Source organism: Danio rerio, chromosome 3 (assembly GCF_052040795.2).
Source record: "Danio rerio strain M-AB ecotype USA chromosome 3, GRCz13ab, whole genome shotgun sequence".
NCBI lineage: Eukaryota > Metazoa > Chordata > Actinopteri > Cypriniformes > Danionidae > Danio > Danio rerio.
In genome coordinates, this window is record NC_141023.1 from 15,848,209 (window position 1) to 15,864,959 (window position 16,751).

The 16,751-nt window shown below is 36.2% G+C and overlaps 1 protein-coding gene across 20 annotated transcripts in view; it reads right to left on the reverse strand.

The window, feature by feature from the left end:
* Positions 1 to 925: 925 nt before the first annotated feature.
* The window catches only part of LOC101884217 (uncharacterized), a 38,653-nt gene continuing 22,827 nt past the window's right edge, over positions 926 to 16,751 (reverse strand). For all 20 annotated transcript variants that reach the window (XM_087244111.1, XM_087244109.1, XM_087244110.1 and 17 more), the window contains 9 exons: positions 13,783 to 16,128; positions 12,280 to 12,427; positions 11,551 to 11,656; positions 8,683 to 8,842; positions 4,865 to 4,972; positions 4,522 to 4,608; positions 1,562 to 1,667; positions 1,393 to 1,466; positions 926 to 1,298 (listed from right to left, as the gene is read on the reverse strand). In XM_087244111.1, coding sequence (XP_087100237.1) covers positions 1,227 to 1,298; positions 1,393 to 1,466; positions 1,562 to 1,667; positions 4,522 to 4,608; positions 4,865 to 4,972; positions 8,683 to 8,842; positions 11,551 to 11,656; positions 12,280 to 12,427; positions 13,783 to 16,128 — 3,207 coding nt within the window. In that variant the 3' untranslated portion in view covers positions 926 to 1,226. The remainder of the gene's footprint in view (positions 1,299 to 1,392; positions 1,467 to 1,561; positions 1,668 to 4,521; positions 4,609 to 4,864; positions 4,973 to 8,682; positions 8,843 to 11,550; positions 11,657 to 12,279; positions 12,428 to 13,782; positions 16,129 to 16,751) is intronic.

Sequence of the window (16,751 nt, forward strand, 5' to 3'; positions counted from 1 at the left end):
AGCTGGTTCAGTTTGGCTGAGAAAAGATCAGGGATGATGGCATTGGAGGCCAAACTTAAGTCCACAAATAAGATCTTGGTGTAATTCCCAGGTCTGCTAAGGTCTTGGAGCAGGATGTAATGTAGTGTCATGTTATCGTCCAGAGATCTGTCTGCTTTGTAGGTAAACAGAAGAGGATCCAGCAAGGGTCTGGTTATGTCCTCTAGTAGGCCAAGTGAGGAAAGTCTTCATGAGAAATAAGTTAAGGGCATATTTAGCCTTTTTGTTTTTCCAATAGAGGTCAATGGTTACAGATTTTCAGCTTTCTAATATTCCTTTCTGATTATCAGTTCAACAGAATAAAGGTTTTGAATCAATTGGGGATAAGCAAACAGTGAGTAAATGTTAATTTATGGTTGAACTATTACTTTAAAAAAAATGGTAAATTTCTTAAAAAATTTTGTAAAGACAATCTCACTTTATTACATTGTTTTGAAGGCACAGTTCACCTGAAATGAAAATTTACTTAAGTTTTGTTTTCAGGACAATCATAGGGAGAAAGAGGATATAACACTCTTAAGAAGATTATTTTGGAAATAGAAATTATTCTGAAATGGATATTTTAGTCAAAATTGAAAATTGACTCACTATTTAATCACCCTCAAGTGGTTCCAAATATGCGTTGTATTGAACACAAAAGGAGATATTTTGAAGAATGCTGGAAAACTGTAATCACTGGCTTCCAAAGGGAAAAAAAAACGAATATAGTTGAAGGTTAACGGTTTCCATCATGTTACAATATATCTTCATTTGGGTTTAACAGAAAAAAAAACTCAGGTCCGTGACAAGTGAAGGGTAAGTAAAGGATGACAAACTTTTCAATGTCCGATGAACTACAGTATATACAAGTTCAAACTTCAGGTACTAAAACAGATCATCAGGCGGCTTAAAGATTCAAAATTATTTAATTAAATTATGATAATACAATGCAACAGCCTGCATTTGTGGACTGAACTGTAACAAAAACAAGACGTTAAAGACAAATCTTGAGCTTAACCAAACTGATCAAACATAAACATGTAAATACAAACAAACATATTAAGATTTAAAGAGAAATCCTCATATCAAAAAATCATCTTAAGCAGTAAATGAAACAACACTAACAGTAGCACTGTGTAATAAAGATATGCAAATTATTTACTAATTTAACCCACTTAAGACTTTACATTTCTCTCTCTCACACACACTTAAATCTTTTGCGTGCCGGGTGCTTCAAAGAGCTTCATCGTTTCCAGAACACTGAGTCCATCTTTAAGACTCTGAAAAGCAAAACAAAGAGCGTGAGATTGTTTACATTTCTAGAGCATCAGGAATCTCAGCATTTAGTATAGCAACTGCACAGATGACTCCCACCTTGGACCTGACGGACTGTGTAAGTGCAGATCGCTCCTTCAGGAAGTCCGGGTTGCTCCTGGATTTCATCAGATCTGCGACACATGCATTTATAACTAGTGAATAAACTGCACTTATCGCTTTGCTTCCACGATAACACGTTCAAGTCTGTTCAAGTAGACCAGCTTACCGTTTTTCAAAGCTTCCTGTCGGCCTGGTACCATCCTCGCTTGACTGAAGTCACTTGGAGTTTTGACTTCTCCCATACCCAACTCAAAGTCTAGCTCTTTAAAATGCTAAACGGATAAAAACAACTTTACACTTTAGTTTAACTACCAATTTTCACTTTTTAATAGTGCCTTATTACCTGTCTATTATTAAGATATTGGCTGTGTGTTTGTACTTTTAAAGTACATAGTCTGCATGATCTTATACTACATCCATAATCCTATCAATACCTAAACGCAACAACAAACTTAATTACTATTATTATGCAAGTTTATTGAGCTAAAAGTCATAGTTAGTGGTTTAAAAATTTAAAAAAGAAAAAAAAAACAACTTTTACCTACAATAGTGTTTCCAATATTTGAAACAGAAAAACAAAAGCTGTAAAAACTAGAGAAAACACTTAAACTTTGCAGCAACAGTGTACTGTCCATTTAAGCATAGAAATTCACTTATTTAATTTATTTTTTACAGAAAAAACAACTATAGTGTGCAGCATAAATTACAACCCTGGCTTTCTGAATGTGTACCGCTATATACATTTCTGGAGAGCGCCAAAGACGTCTCTGGAGGTACTGTACATTTCTTTAGCCGTTTGTTTTTACGAATCCACCAGAGGCCTCTGTGTACAAATTTCAGATCTCAAATTTCTTTCGCAAGTGCCATTCTTGCCTGCTGTTCTTGCGTAAGTCCACCAGAGGCCGCTGTTGACTGACTGATTAATTGATCAACTGACCCATCCTCCTTCCCTAAACCCAACCGATAGCATTTTCAAAAGCAATCCAGAAAAAGAAAAGCACTCGCAGCAGTCTGATTTTACCACATTTTTCGATTTTACCACATCCTCACCACGTTATTTACTTGATGTGTTTTTAGGGTTTTGTTTTTGTCTTACCTGCTTTCTGGAACCGCTCTTCGCCAAACTAGCACCCTGTCTTCACGATCAACTTCACTTTATGTTACAAGTACGTCGATGTATGCAACAAGCCATCGGACAAACTGTTAACAGCGGAAAAGCCGCCGATACGGAAGCGGTCAGCAGTTAGGTGCGAAAAGGAACGACGTCATACCGCACTGTAGCGTTTGTTTTAAAGACGAAATGCAGCCATACATAAATCTGGCTACATAATTCATGATCTCCAGAAATGTATATAAGAGTACGCTTTCAGAATAAGCCTACTGTATGTTGCATAGGCTTATACGCTTTTTAATGAATACTTTCTATGGGATCATACAATAAGATATTTATATTTATATATATATATATATATATATATATATATATATATATATATATATATATATATATATATATATATATATTAGTCAGTTCCAAAGCCAAACTGGAACTAAATTGTTAGGAAAAAATATTAAATAAAATTTTTATGAAGTATTCAACAAAATATTAGTTGAAATGTTGTAGTTTGTATTAGTAGTTTTGGTCACGCTTTATTTTGATGGTCCATTTAAGTATTAGTAGACTGTCTGCTTAATATCTGTTAATACTGCTCCTTCAACAGACATTTAACCGACTATAAAAAACTTGGCAAGTACAAGTCAACTTACACTAACCCTAACCCCAACCGAACAGTCTACTTATAATCTAATGAGAATTAGTTGCAATGAAACTTAAATTCAACAAACGAACCATCAAAATAAAGTGACCAGTTTTTGTAATGCCTTATTCGTATTTAAATGTATTCTCTTTCTATTCCTATGAAGAAGATTCTAGGTGATCAAACTCTTATTTTAATAATTATAAATGCTTGATAAAACCATTCTGTTTAAATGCACCAAAATTAATTAAAATTAAATGCAATTGTCTATTTTCACTGAAAAAATGGATCCTAATTTTTGGATAGAAATTTTACAATAAGTGTTGTGATTGCCAGTGGAGTTGTCTCTGCTGGCACTTGAGGGCAAGGGCTCACTGGCGCTTGAGGGCAAAGACTCACTAGCGCTTGAAGACAAAGTCTCACTGGTGTTTGAGGACTCAAAAAAACTTAAAAATTAAGACTCAACAATATTAGAAAAATAAGGTTCAATGAATCTTGAAAAATAGTCAGAAAAAATATACAAAACAACAATTCAACAACAATTGAGAATGAAGACTCAAAGGCGATTTCTGGAGCAGATACTAAACTGGCAGTCTTCTCAGGCTGAACTTTTACATTTCTTTGAGTCCTCAAGCACTAGTGAGCCTTTGTCTTCAAGCACCAGTGAGTCTTCGCCCTCAAGCGACAGCAGAGACAACTCCACTGACAATCACAACAAGGTAACACTTTATAATAAGGCTGTATAAATTAATGTTGGTTAATGCATTTACTAACATGAACAGACAATGAACAATACATTTATTACAAAATTTGTTCATGTTAGTTAACGTTAGTAAACGAAATTATAGTTATTCATAGTTAACTCATGTTATCTCACTGTGCATTACCTAAAGTTAACAAACATGAATTCAGATTTCAATATGAGCTCAATAAATGTTGAATTATGATTAATAAATGCTCTACAAGTATTGTTCATTATTAGTTTATGTAGTAAATGCATTAACAAATGAAACCTTATTACTCAGTGTGACCTATTAAGGCAGTGTTTCTCAACCACATTTCTAGAGAACCACCAGCTTTGCCAAATTTCCAGGTCTCCTAAACCAAACACACCTGATTTAGATCATCAGCTCATCAGCAGAGACTGAAAGACCTGTATTGGGTGTGACAGACAAAGGAGACATCCAAAACGTGCAGTGTCGGTGGTCCTTCAGGAATATGGTTGAGAAACCCTGTATTAAGATATACTGTGACTCTCAACTACACTCTCATTTATATTTTCTTAACAAATGATTTGTTTTATGTGTGGATTTTGCCAACATCTAGATTTAATGCTTCAAACTACAAATTGGTTCGTCTAAACTGTTACCGTATTTCCTGCCTGAAGTTCCAGTTTCAAAGAGTTGATCTCCTGCTTCAGACACTTAATCTCCGATTCCTTCAGTCTGAGATTTACCTGCAGCGTACAAAGAACGAGACACAGCATGTGTGCTTTTATGCATACAGACTTTGATGAAACATACTTTGACATAATCTCATCTGTGTGGTGATAAAACCCCATGAAGGCTTCTTCTGAGGAAGCCGATTAAATGTACTCAAGTCAGAGTGCAGATCAGTTTAATCTGCGTTCAGTCAAACATCCCCAGCTAATTTTAGTAGCTTGTGTGTGAAATTTGGCCACTTTGCCACGTGAGCAGGGTGTTGAGTTGTACCTCGAGCTGATACGCTTCTTTCTCCTGAGGAGCCTGGGACTGTCTCAGCTCCCCATTCATGCATGAATGCATCCGGGATAATTCAGCTGCCAAACACTCGTTTAATTCCTTAGAAAAACATACAGGAGCAGTTGACAAATACACTGTAAAACAATCTGTTACTTAACAGTTTCCGTATTTTGTGTTTTTTTTTCTTTAATTATGGGTGTGAATTTTTTGGGACCTTGATCTCTGCTATGTAGACATGTTAAAAATTCAACTCTACAGTTTAACAAAGTGACTTTTATTGTCATTTTAGTAGTTTGAAATAATATAATGTTTGTATAGAGAAATAAGTCTGTAAAATAACAGAAAATGTACTGGCAGCTTATTGCAAGGTTTTGTAGAAGGGTGTAGAATCAGCATGGACAAGGGGGGATGTGTTCCCACCAATATTCAGAGATTTAATCACCTCCAAAATAAAATAATGCTTTGTCAAAATTCTTCAGCCAGGTTTACTGTGCACAGCTGAGACATGCACATAAGCAGCTACATTTCAAAGAAAAGTTTCAGCCACTTGAAGTCAAGTTCGCAACAAGTCCACCATAATAGCAACCATGGATGTGCAATTAATAAGAAAATGATTTCGATTTTAGTCTCCATGACGATTATGAAAAAACATCACTCGAGATAAAATGGTTATTGTGTCATATGCCTCCCCCTTTCCAGAAGTCTGCATTCATTCCTTGTCAAAGTAAAATCCTGTACATTTGCACCATGAGACATGCTTAATTTAATGTTGTTGTTATTACTAATTCTTTCATTTTCTTATCGGCTTAGTCCCTTTATTAATACGGGATTGCCACAGAGGAATGAACCGCCGACTGATCCAGCGTGTGTTTTATGCAACGGATGCCCTTCCAGCTGCAACCAATTTCTGGGAAATTATTACTAATCGTATTTGATTTATTTATTTATGTAAGTTTTTTTTGTGCTGTTCTGTTTGCACGCTCAGAGAAGGAAAAGAACATGGACATGTCAAGTCATCTTTTAGCTTTAAGTGCATAAATGGTTATATTATACAAGGAAAAATGTGTTTAGATGTGTTGGTACAGTAAGTGATCATGCGCAAATAAGCCCTCAGTAAACATCTTTATCAAATTACCTTTTTGTCAGACGTTCCTTTAACTTTACATTTTAAATGTGGGTTGTGTTAAATTAGGTCCCCACCAATATCAAAAGTAAATCTACATCCTTGGCCTAATAAACAACACCAACCCAGACGATATATCACTTTAAGCTACTAAAAATACAAGTCACTTTTTCCAACTTTCCATGCTTAAAAGATGCCAGAAGAAAGATCAGTGTCTCATAATGTGATTCAAAAGCATAAATAAATAGGCAGAAATAAAAACATGAACCACAAAATATGGAAAACTAATAATTTACGGATATTTTTTTGTGTACGCAGTAAAATGTCTGTTTTTTTGTAAAACACTGTTTTTGAAGAAAATTTTATGTTTATGTAGTTTAAAGTCTGATGTTTGAGAAAATGTCTCTTGCTTTATCAATTCTTTTACTGTTTGTTTTCCTTTTTACTACTAAACTGTACTGTAAAAATATCCTATGATGTGACGGCAAAAAGAAAAATAGCAACTAATAATATAAAAATGTTTTCTTCATTCACTGTAATAAATATCTTGCTGCTTTAAGTTGAATCAAATGAGATTTTCTAGTCATCTCAACTTGCATTAATCAAACTGACTAAAAATAGTAAGTTATAAGTTATTAAAATAAGTTAAAGGTGCTGTACGTAATTTTTTGACTCTTCTAAAGTCTTAAAATATTATATTATGTTTGCAGATAATTAAGAAACATGACAAGTGAACATTCTTGTTTATCTGAAAAACAATGCTAAAGTCAGTAATTCGGCTTTGAAAATGTGCGTTACATTCCAGAACGCTGTCTTTGTTTTGGTCTATTTAACCCACCCAATGCCAGTTGCCTTGTTGGAAAACTGCGCATTTCATTCATTCATCCAGAAAGGCTCTCAAAGCATGCGTCCGTGACCGAAATGCAACCTCCGGTAAACAGTAGCAAACTCCGCAATGAGTGGCAGATTCAGAGTTCCATGTTGAGGTGGCTATTAATTTTATTTCTTTATTTAGATTTTATTATTATTATTATTGTTGTTGTTTTAGGGGTTTTCACCTTAATTAATAGGACAGTGGAGACTTGTAGACAGGAAAGTGTGGGGAGCAGAGATAGGGGAATGATCGGCAAAGAACTACAGGCCGGGAATCATACTAAGGTCACCGCGAGCACCTTGGTGCTATATGGCGACGCACAAACCACTAGGCTATTGGCACCGACGGGTGCTAAGTGATGAGATTTGCAGTGATAAACAACTTGGCTGTTTGCACTAGATGAAACACGACAGAAATTTTAATTCAGCCATTCTGAAGCACAGAATAAGCACTCCCTCATGAAATGGTGATGTTTATAATCTAATTAATACATATTAAACCTCTTTAACATTACTAAATGTACATGCAGAAACACTGATATGTGTTGGTTTTGAGTCACAGTTCTAAACTTCAATTTCAAACCGTTTATTTCATTATCATGATCTGAGGTGAACTATCTGCTGCTGCTTTCAGTAGTATGACAATAAATGTCATGCAAAATGCTATTTAAACTCACATTATAAGCATTTAACACTGAATAAAGAAAATGAGGTGTACCTGAGGTAAGTATTGTCAGTTTTCTGTTGTTCAGCTGCAAGAAATAGAAGTCGTTTCTAATATATCAACTTAAGAAGTTGGTTATAACAAAAACGTCTTTAATATGGGAAATATTCTTCCCATCGTGTGCTGTTGCTTTTATACAGAACTCAATTTAAATCAGCCTTTAGGCTCGATAGTCAGACTCGCTCCTGTTGATCAATCTGGCAACCTGCACTTGCACGTGTTTTGAACCAGGAATGCAATACCTAGTTCCACCACTAGGTGTCAAACTTACATACTGCACCTTTAAAGTAATATAAAACCATTGGTTGTCAAGGACAAAACATCAAAACATCTGTCATATCATTTCTTACAGTCTTGTTGGATACTTTTATTAAATTATTTATATGAAATTAGGAATAATATTTATTTGTCTACGACTTGTTGGACATATTCAATAAATAGGGGAGTCACACCAAAGGACAACAAACTTTGATTTAAAGAAGTTGCAAAAACAATAACAATTGCATGTCATGGGCTTCAGAGGGGGCTTCAATAACATGATCTTGAATATGGATTTTCAACTATTTAAAGTTTTAAGTCGAATTGCTGATTTAAAAATACAGTAGTAAATACTGTAGCATATAGTGTCACACACCAGAGGACATGGTTTTCGGTAACATAAAAGTGATCATCCAGTTTGTGTATTTAGAAATATATTGAAGAAAAAAATGATTGCCAATTAACTTAAAAACACTTGCAAAATTAGGCCTGAGGTATTCATTAACAATTTTATTAATTTCTGTTTAATATATAAGAGTTGGAATTTACTGAACTATGCTTGAGACAGTCACAGTTTTGAAATTTGGCAAAAAAAAAAAAAATTAAACTGTAATAACACCACAGTTTTTAAAACAAGAGGTCCGTGAAAAACAAAGCAATGTTTAATCTGCATTTTAAACGATATCAACACTAATTTTATTCATGTTTGTCATGTGACAGTAAAAATTCAACTGAATGTTAACAACCCATATAAGTGATATAATCGGCAAAGTAAAGAATTTGCATATTAATTGTGAATATAATATATTGTGAATGGGTTTTATGGGTCACCTGCTTGTGAGTGCGAAGCTCCTGGTTCTCTCTCTGGGTTAAACTCAGTGCCTCCCTTTCCATTTCTATCGTCCGTGTCAAATGAGTATTTTCCAGGCATTTCTGAGAATATTGCTCTGACAAGACCTCCAGCTCCCTGTGCAACGTTTCTAGATCCTCACTGCAGAAAATGTAAAGGACACATGCACTAGGGCTGAGAGTTCATTCCAAAAATAATCAATTCCTTGAGTCTGAGGTGTTGAGTATTGAGAGTCGATTTCAAAGTCCGGAATTGATTGCATAAGGGGAATTGATTCCTCTTTTTACCTTAGAAGAACTAATGAATTATTTCACTTTATTTTCCCAATAATAATTAAACAGTATATTCTGTTCTGTACTTTTTAATGGTTTGCCTCTATTAATTGATTAAAATAACCATATCCACTGTTTTCTTACAACATTGTGTAATTTCTAACATGGTCATGGTTTCATGGAAAAAAACATGGTTATGGAATGTCATGCTGAAATATCCAAGATCCAAGTAATAGACGATGGAACATGTATTTCTACCTTTTATTGTTTTATGTTAAAGGGATGAAATCTCAGTCATCATTTGCTTACCCTTCACTGAGTTTCTTTTTTTTGCTGAACATAATATACGTTATTTTCAAGAACGCTGGTTGATATTGAATTACATAGTATTTTTTTCATACTATGGGAACCATCAACCAGCATTTTTCTAAATATCTTCTTTTGTGTTTAAAAGAGGAAAGAAACTCATTAAGGTTGGAAACTCACCACATTAGGAAGAATAAATGAGATAATTTTCATTTTCGTGTAAACTATCCCTTTAATGTTGTTTAAGCTTTTAACTTCAATTCTAAAGCACAAATTGAAGCTTATGAGCAATTCCGTGCAAATGTTTTCACCAAAATATTGAAACAGTTTCTGCGTTTTTTTGCGTAAGCAAGTATTTTACAGTGCCTTAATAATCAAAAACGTCTCTGTTAATGTTTTAAAACTATAATATTTGATTTACTTAAATCACAGAAGTGCCCATTTCACATCTGTCACATCCATAACGAAGAGATGTTGCATCCATAACAGAGCTTTTTCCTCTTAAATGCAAAAAAAGTAAAATAAAATAAAATCAATCGTTTTTGTTCAATAGAGAAAACTATTATCAATTTGGTTAGCATTTTACCTTTTGGGTTGTGCAGTTTAATTCACAGAATTTCTACATAGTACGTTGTATACTGTAAACTTGCATACTTTTTTCATCACATCCATAACCCACGTTTATTTCCCTTATTAAAAATATAAAATATGTTTACAGATTGATATTTTTCTGCTCCCATAAGTCTATGGTTAGTAGTTTTGGAAAATATAAACAGATGTTTTAATAAAATGTTAACATATACCTTCTCTGTGAAATTATGTTTTGAGATTTTTACTGCAAATGTCACATAACGCTGCAATTGCTCTTATAGTTTTTGTTTTAGGTGCCTTATAAACGGCTTAAGCATGTTGAATTATAGCCCACAGCAGGTTAAGCTTCACTCTGAATACATAAAAAGAAAACAGATGCATGACATGATCTGATTTTTGTTTTAAATATAAGTCAGCTTTTTTCTCTTTTGAGTAATGCTGAAAGATTGTCATTGCTATAACAAAACATCCTCACACATCGGATTGACAGACAAACTGTGCTTTCTTATTTCAGTATTGAAATACTATAGGAATTTCAGTGAACAATTTGCTTATGAGCAGGGGCGGATTTAGTGATTTTAGAGCTCTAAACAATTCAAGCTATGGGTGCCCAAAGTTCTAAAATGCACCTTTTGTGTGTAAATTTTTTTAAATGATTATTTTACAAGTTTTTTTTTCTCATACCATTCGATCTTATTTTCTACATTGTATCTTAATGCAAAATGTTAATAACATGAAAAGCACCTTGTAAAACATTTGAAACTATTTGTTTTCTTAACATGAATTCACAACTGACTATAATAAATGGACTATTTTGTTTTTAAAACTAAAGCTGCTGTGACAATAGACTTTTCTCCCCATAGACTACCCTCCATACGCACGCAAATGCATCAGACTGGAAATGCAAGCTCGTGCGAGGTTTGAAGGTTCGCAGTTTGCTGTGCTGGAAAGTTCAAGCTTGGTCAATTCTCACCTGTGAAATTGCATCACTTGACTGCATGAGACCAATTGAAGATCAAAACATGATATCTCTCTGACAGAAATTTAAAATATGAACTAATCGCTCGCTTTTTTTAATGTCTAATCATCTTGTTTAATCCCACCTCTTTTTGCAGTGGCGTACTACAGAATTTCACACGCTCAAACTCTAGTGTCACTGCAGCTAAAATCTTTAATGATTTGACTGCTGGACTTGTCCATAATTAAAGGTGGGGGACACATTTGCGCAGAAGTAATAATTACATTAAAATTTTTAGATCCTCACTGTACAAAATATGATAGAAAACAACGTCCTATGTAATTTAAAGTCTCCTTTATACTTCTAGGTATTTATTTGGGGGCCTTCAGATTTCCTAGGGCCGCTTACCTTGCTTATTAGTTAAATCTGCCCCTGCGTACGAGTATAAAAAAATGAAAAAGTGATGAGCAACAACAGTGAGGAACCAATTTTTAAAATCAATTCCATCAATTCTAGAACTAGGAATCGGAATACAGATTGGAATCCATTCTAAAAGATTTTGGAATCACACTGCCCTAACATGCACTCGACAGTTGAAAGAAAAAAACAAATAACCTCTCCCCATTCAGATATTTGAACTCAATGCGTGGATGGGAAATTGGGTTATTAGATTTTTTTACTGGCATGGATTGTCACAGTTGTCAGAAAAATGATAGACGTACTTGTACTGTGTACGAAGCTGGCGGATGTCTACACTGGAACCATTTTGAAGTGCCTTTTGGGTCTTGTCCAATTCCTCTTTATAAGCTTTCCTCATGGCCTCTATGGCTGTTAAGCAACAGAAAATATAAGTAAATATATAGAACTATCAAGACAGCAAATAATTTAACTATCGCCATATACAAGAGAGAATTAGAAAAATCAAAGCCAACACTTACAGAAAAACACACATTCGCAATCAAGTTAAGACAATATTTTAAAAGGTTTAAAAGAAAAAACTGAAAAGTTGAAAGCCTAACACTTAACTTTTAAAACTGCTAAATTTATTTTAGAAGCTTGTGTTGTGTGTGTTGTGTTGCTGGGGTATTCTGTGTAATTGCTAGGTTACTATAGGCTAATGTGTTGTTGCTACGGTGTTCAGATAACAATGTGGTTTCTATATTGTGAACATTCATGCAAACCTGACTTTTTCTGTTTTGAGGAATAAAAAAGGTGTTATTTAGCACAATGTTCAAGCTGCTCTTTTTCTTAAAGCATATGACCAATGGTGACCACAGCTATCCTTGTTTCTCATTTTGCAGGTTTGCTATGAAATGTGGAATATTAACTGACAGATGTTAAAGTTTAGTGCATAATGCTATCAATTATAGTTTTGGCTATTAACCAAAAGTACTTCTATAGTCTGGTAGCATTATGTAAATAAATATATGAGGTAAAGTTTAGAGTACAACCTGCAATAGTGGCATTTGTCTCCTCCTGCAGCACTCTTTCTCTCTCCTCTGTCAGTCTTTCCACCTCTCTCTGATGCTGCCTCTGCATCTCCTCAATTACTCGCTGGTGACTCTCCTCCATAATGCTAAAACCATTCTCATATGTGGCCTAAGACAGACAAACGGATAAAGTATTATGTAAAGGTTTGTTTACATATACTTTCCACAGTGAACCAAATTCCAATATTTAATTAAATTACATCTCATTTATTGATCAAACTTATTTTCAGTGTTTATAGGGATAATGTTTGGATTCTGACATACAGTAACCCCTAATGGCCTATTTCAACAAGTTATCAACGACAACTTGTTTTTGATGTAAAATATCAGGGACAAGTTTGCATCCATGCTCCAATCTATAGTGTCTTGAACAATTATAGTGTCTATCGATTAGTTAGACCTGCCTGTTTCAGACCACCAACTGAATATTTGCCCCCATATCTGCTGGACACGATTATGTATTGGCAATGGTATGAACCAATAAAGGGGGTCAAATTTATATTTATACAGTGCCTATACTATACTATACTATACTGTACTATACTATACTATACTGTACTGTACTATACTATACTATACTATACTATACTATACTATACTTTGTTTGTCATACAGCCTGAAATCAAATCACTTTCCAAATAACTGTTCCAGCCTTTAAAATATTTTTGTAGCCTTCTCCTAACCTGTGCCTTTTCTACAACTTTATCTCGAAGGTCTTTTTAAAGCAGGATGTAGTTCGAGTAAAGGCATAGATTTTGCAGGATACGTTGATTTTCTACAGGCACTGTATTAACGTATTATTATTTCATATAGATATTGTGGGGAAAAAGGAAATTTTTAATACTAATAAATATTATTCTTTTGTATGATACCATATATTAACCAAACATACTACTTCTTTCTCACTGTGTTGCATACTTCTTAGAAGGAACTGTTGACAAGAGGAAAATAGCAGAATAGGAGCTGGATGCTTGAAATATCTTGAAGATGCACTTAACTGTTCAGTTCTGGTTAGCAAAGAAGGGTTGCTGAAAGAGGAAGTATGTTTGGGTGCAACAGCCAAAGGACTGCAGAATGACTGATAAGTGGCATTGCACCAAAACCACACCTGTTAATATCAGTTGTGTAAATATGCTAGAGTCAGGGAAATGTAAGTTAGTTGCGAACCTCCTGAATGAAATTCTTGTATTGCATTGGGGAAACGTAAGCCAGAGCTCTGTCCTCGAATTACTCATTTGTATGTAATAAATTACTTAAATTTTTGACATTGAAGAAAACTCTCTACTGACCTTTTTTAATGAACACCTATGGAATTGGCTAGATATTCCAACAAGATCAATGCAAACTCTTTTCTAGAACCCCTCCACACATCTATTTTTGACATCCTTCAGGGGGGTAATTCATAATTCGCGCCATGGTATAAGCTCATATTTTTCTCATGCTATAGTATGAATGCTTGTGCACCTTAATGGTTTCCAGGTCAAGCTGATAGTTCTTGACATCCTTTTTGTTGACTTCCCCTCTCAAACAAGTGACCTCAGTTTCAAGCTCCCTGATCCGGCCCTGAAGAGCAGTCGCAGTTTCTTCTCCTGTCTCAAGTTCTGAGGGAGTTGCAGCTTTTATATTTGAAGAATTCATAATGTAGTATTCATGGAGGCGAACCATCTCCTCCTCATGGATTTTCTGGAGCTCCTGGAGCTTCTCCTCAAACTCCACCTGCAGCTTTTCCGCTTCCTCTGTTCTCAACTGAGCATTGTTTTCTGCTGAAACACGTTCCTGCTTCGCTTTTTCAATAACAACACGCTCCTCACGCAGTTTTTCTTCATAGCGCTCTTTCTGCTCCTGGAAAAGAGTCTCCATGCTACGACACATGGCACGACACTCGCACTCAGCCTGCTCTCTTTGTTTGCGTAGGGTGCTCATCTCCTGCTGCAGGGTCAAACGCAGACGACATGCCATATATGCCAAAGTAACCTGATACATTGCAGCCCTCAGTATGGCTGTAGGAAGTTCACAAAATAGGTCGTCCTCTCTAATATCAGACTGCAGCTGTGATGAGAGGTTCTGCAGAGACTGTGCCTGAGCACGGAGCTCTGCCACCAGACTCTTTCTGCAAGCGAGCTGTCCTTCAGAGTCCACAAGGAGAAGATCAGTCGCTAGTTCGTCCTCCATCAGTTCGCTGTAATGTGCAAGTTCTGGCGGGAAAATATCAGCAAGTTCCTGCTTGGAACCGTTTGCAATTTTGGTTCCAGGCGAGAAACTTTCAGTCACTGGCCAAGGCTGTTGCTCCTTTAAGTAATGAGTGTGAAGGGTATGTAGGAGGTAGGCCATCTCTGCTCTCACACATAGGCTATGGATTGTACTTTCACTCAGTGTATTGTCTTGGAGATCTTGCTCAAGAGAGTCAACCAAGTACCGAGAGAAACTTGCTTGCACAGTCCCATTATTACTGCCTCCTTGAGTCATCTTCAGCACTTGGACATGCACATCAGACAATCTGCTAAGGAGATTTGTGCTGGGGTGCTCAAGTGCAGACGCAATCCTTCGGACAACTAGTGCCTCCGTTGACAACACTCTGCTGGCCATGTGCAGACTGTTCCCTGGACTTCCATCATCATGAAGCGAGAACTTAACCTTGTCTGAAATTCTGTCTGAAGTAGTTTCCTGAGGTCTATGCAAAGATCCAGTAAAACTTGGCAGGGCATCTACAGAGAATTCTGGATTCTGGAGGGAACTGTGGGAGTACCGAGAATCATTAAGTGCATGTGGACCACTGCTGATCTGTTGCTGTTGTTGAAGATGCACATTAAGCTCCTGGAGTCGCTCTTCAGTGTCACACAACTTGCGCTCTAATGCCTGGATAACAGAGATCACTCTGTGCGACTCTCCTTCCTGTGTAGCAGTGTGATGGTCCAGATCTCTTTTCCCTTTCTGTCTGCATGGCTCCATCAACATATCATTAGCTTCAGAATAATGCATTTGAGCTTGTTTGAGCCTTAGCTCCGTCTCCTCTAAACTGCTACCTAGTACGGCCAACTTAACAAGCACTTCCTGAAGTTCCCGCTCCTTCTTATCTAGCTCTTGCTGTTGCTGCAGCAGCTGGGTTTGGAAGCGCTCCTCATTTATCCTTTCGCAATCCAGCAGAGCACCTCGCACACTCTGTATCTCCTCACAAGCTCTTTCATAATCATGCTCCAGGTCATAATAAAGGGTCTCCTCAGTTTGGAGGCGTGCCTGTAGACGACAGACTTCACTGTCCGACTCATCCAGCTGGTTTTGTAGCTCCTGGCACTTTCGAAGAAGATCATCAGTAGCTGCTCCTGTTGGTTTCTTCTGAATCTCAGCCTCTTTTTGTCGCAGACGTTCCTCTAGTTCCTTTGCCCGTTGTTCAGATTGGTCAAGACTATCACTGAAGCTTCTCCTCTCTCGTTCTTGGCTTTCTTGCAAGAGGCGTAAATGTCTTTGCAGACGGACCTCCTTCAAAGCTTGCGCCTCTTCCGTTGCTTTCAGACGAGCTGTTACCTCTTCCAGTCGTGCATTTAGACTCTCCGTGACCTCCTCGCGCTCCTTCAGATAGGTTTCTGTCTCTTTAATTCTTAACTCTGCCCTCTGAAGACATCCTTGACTATCGTTAAGCTCAGCTTGAAGTCTGGCTTCACTTAGTTTTAACTCTTTTTCGTGGGTCTGATTCCTCTCGTGCTCAGCCTTCATCTCTCTACGCAGACTCTGGAGCTCCACATCCCACTGCCATTCTGTCTGTGCTGCGATTGAAGAGAAGGTGACTGGGAACGGAGAGGTTGAGCGATCAACCTGTAATAAATGCAAGACTTTGTTTACAACCTTGACCTGAATATGTGAACAGTGTAAACAATGGTGGTGTAAATCAGACGTCAGGTCACGGTATAGTATGGTATTGATACGATATTGATAGCCAGCAGTAAAATATTTTTGATTAATTTGATTAAGGGGAATCTTAATCATTATATTGATATTTAATTATGTTCCTTTATTTAATCACTTTTATTTTTATAGCACTTTTACAATGTAGATTGTGTCAAAACAGCTTAACATAGAAGTTCAAGTAAATTGAAACTGTCAGTCCAGTTTTTGAGTGTGACCAATGTATACAATATGAGCATTAAATTGAACTCAGAACTGTATTGCATGTCCTGTTTCATCCACCACAAAAATTGCACTTCAGTTTTATTTTAAATAATAAGAAAAATACTAATTTAATTAAGTAACCCATAACAGTGGTTACATAAAGTACACATAAAGTAGTACACAGTGGTTACACATAAAGTAACCCATGAACTCCCTAACTGCATCAGAATGGCAGAGTCACTCGCTGTTTTCAAGAAACGACTAAAAACTGAACTATTTAGTCTCCACTTCACTTCCTAATCTGCAATTGCCTCTCTGGATATACCACT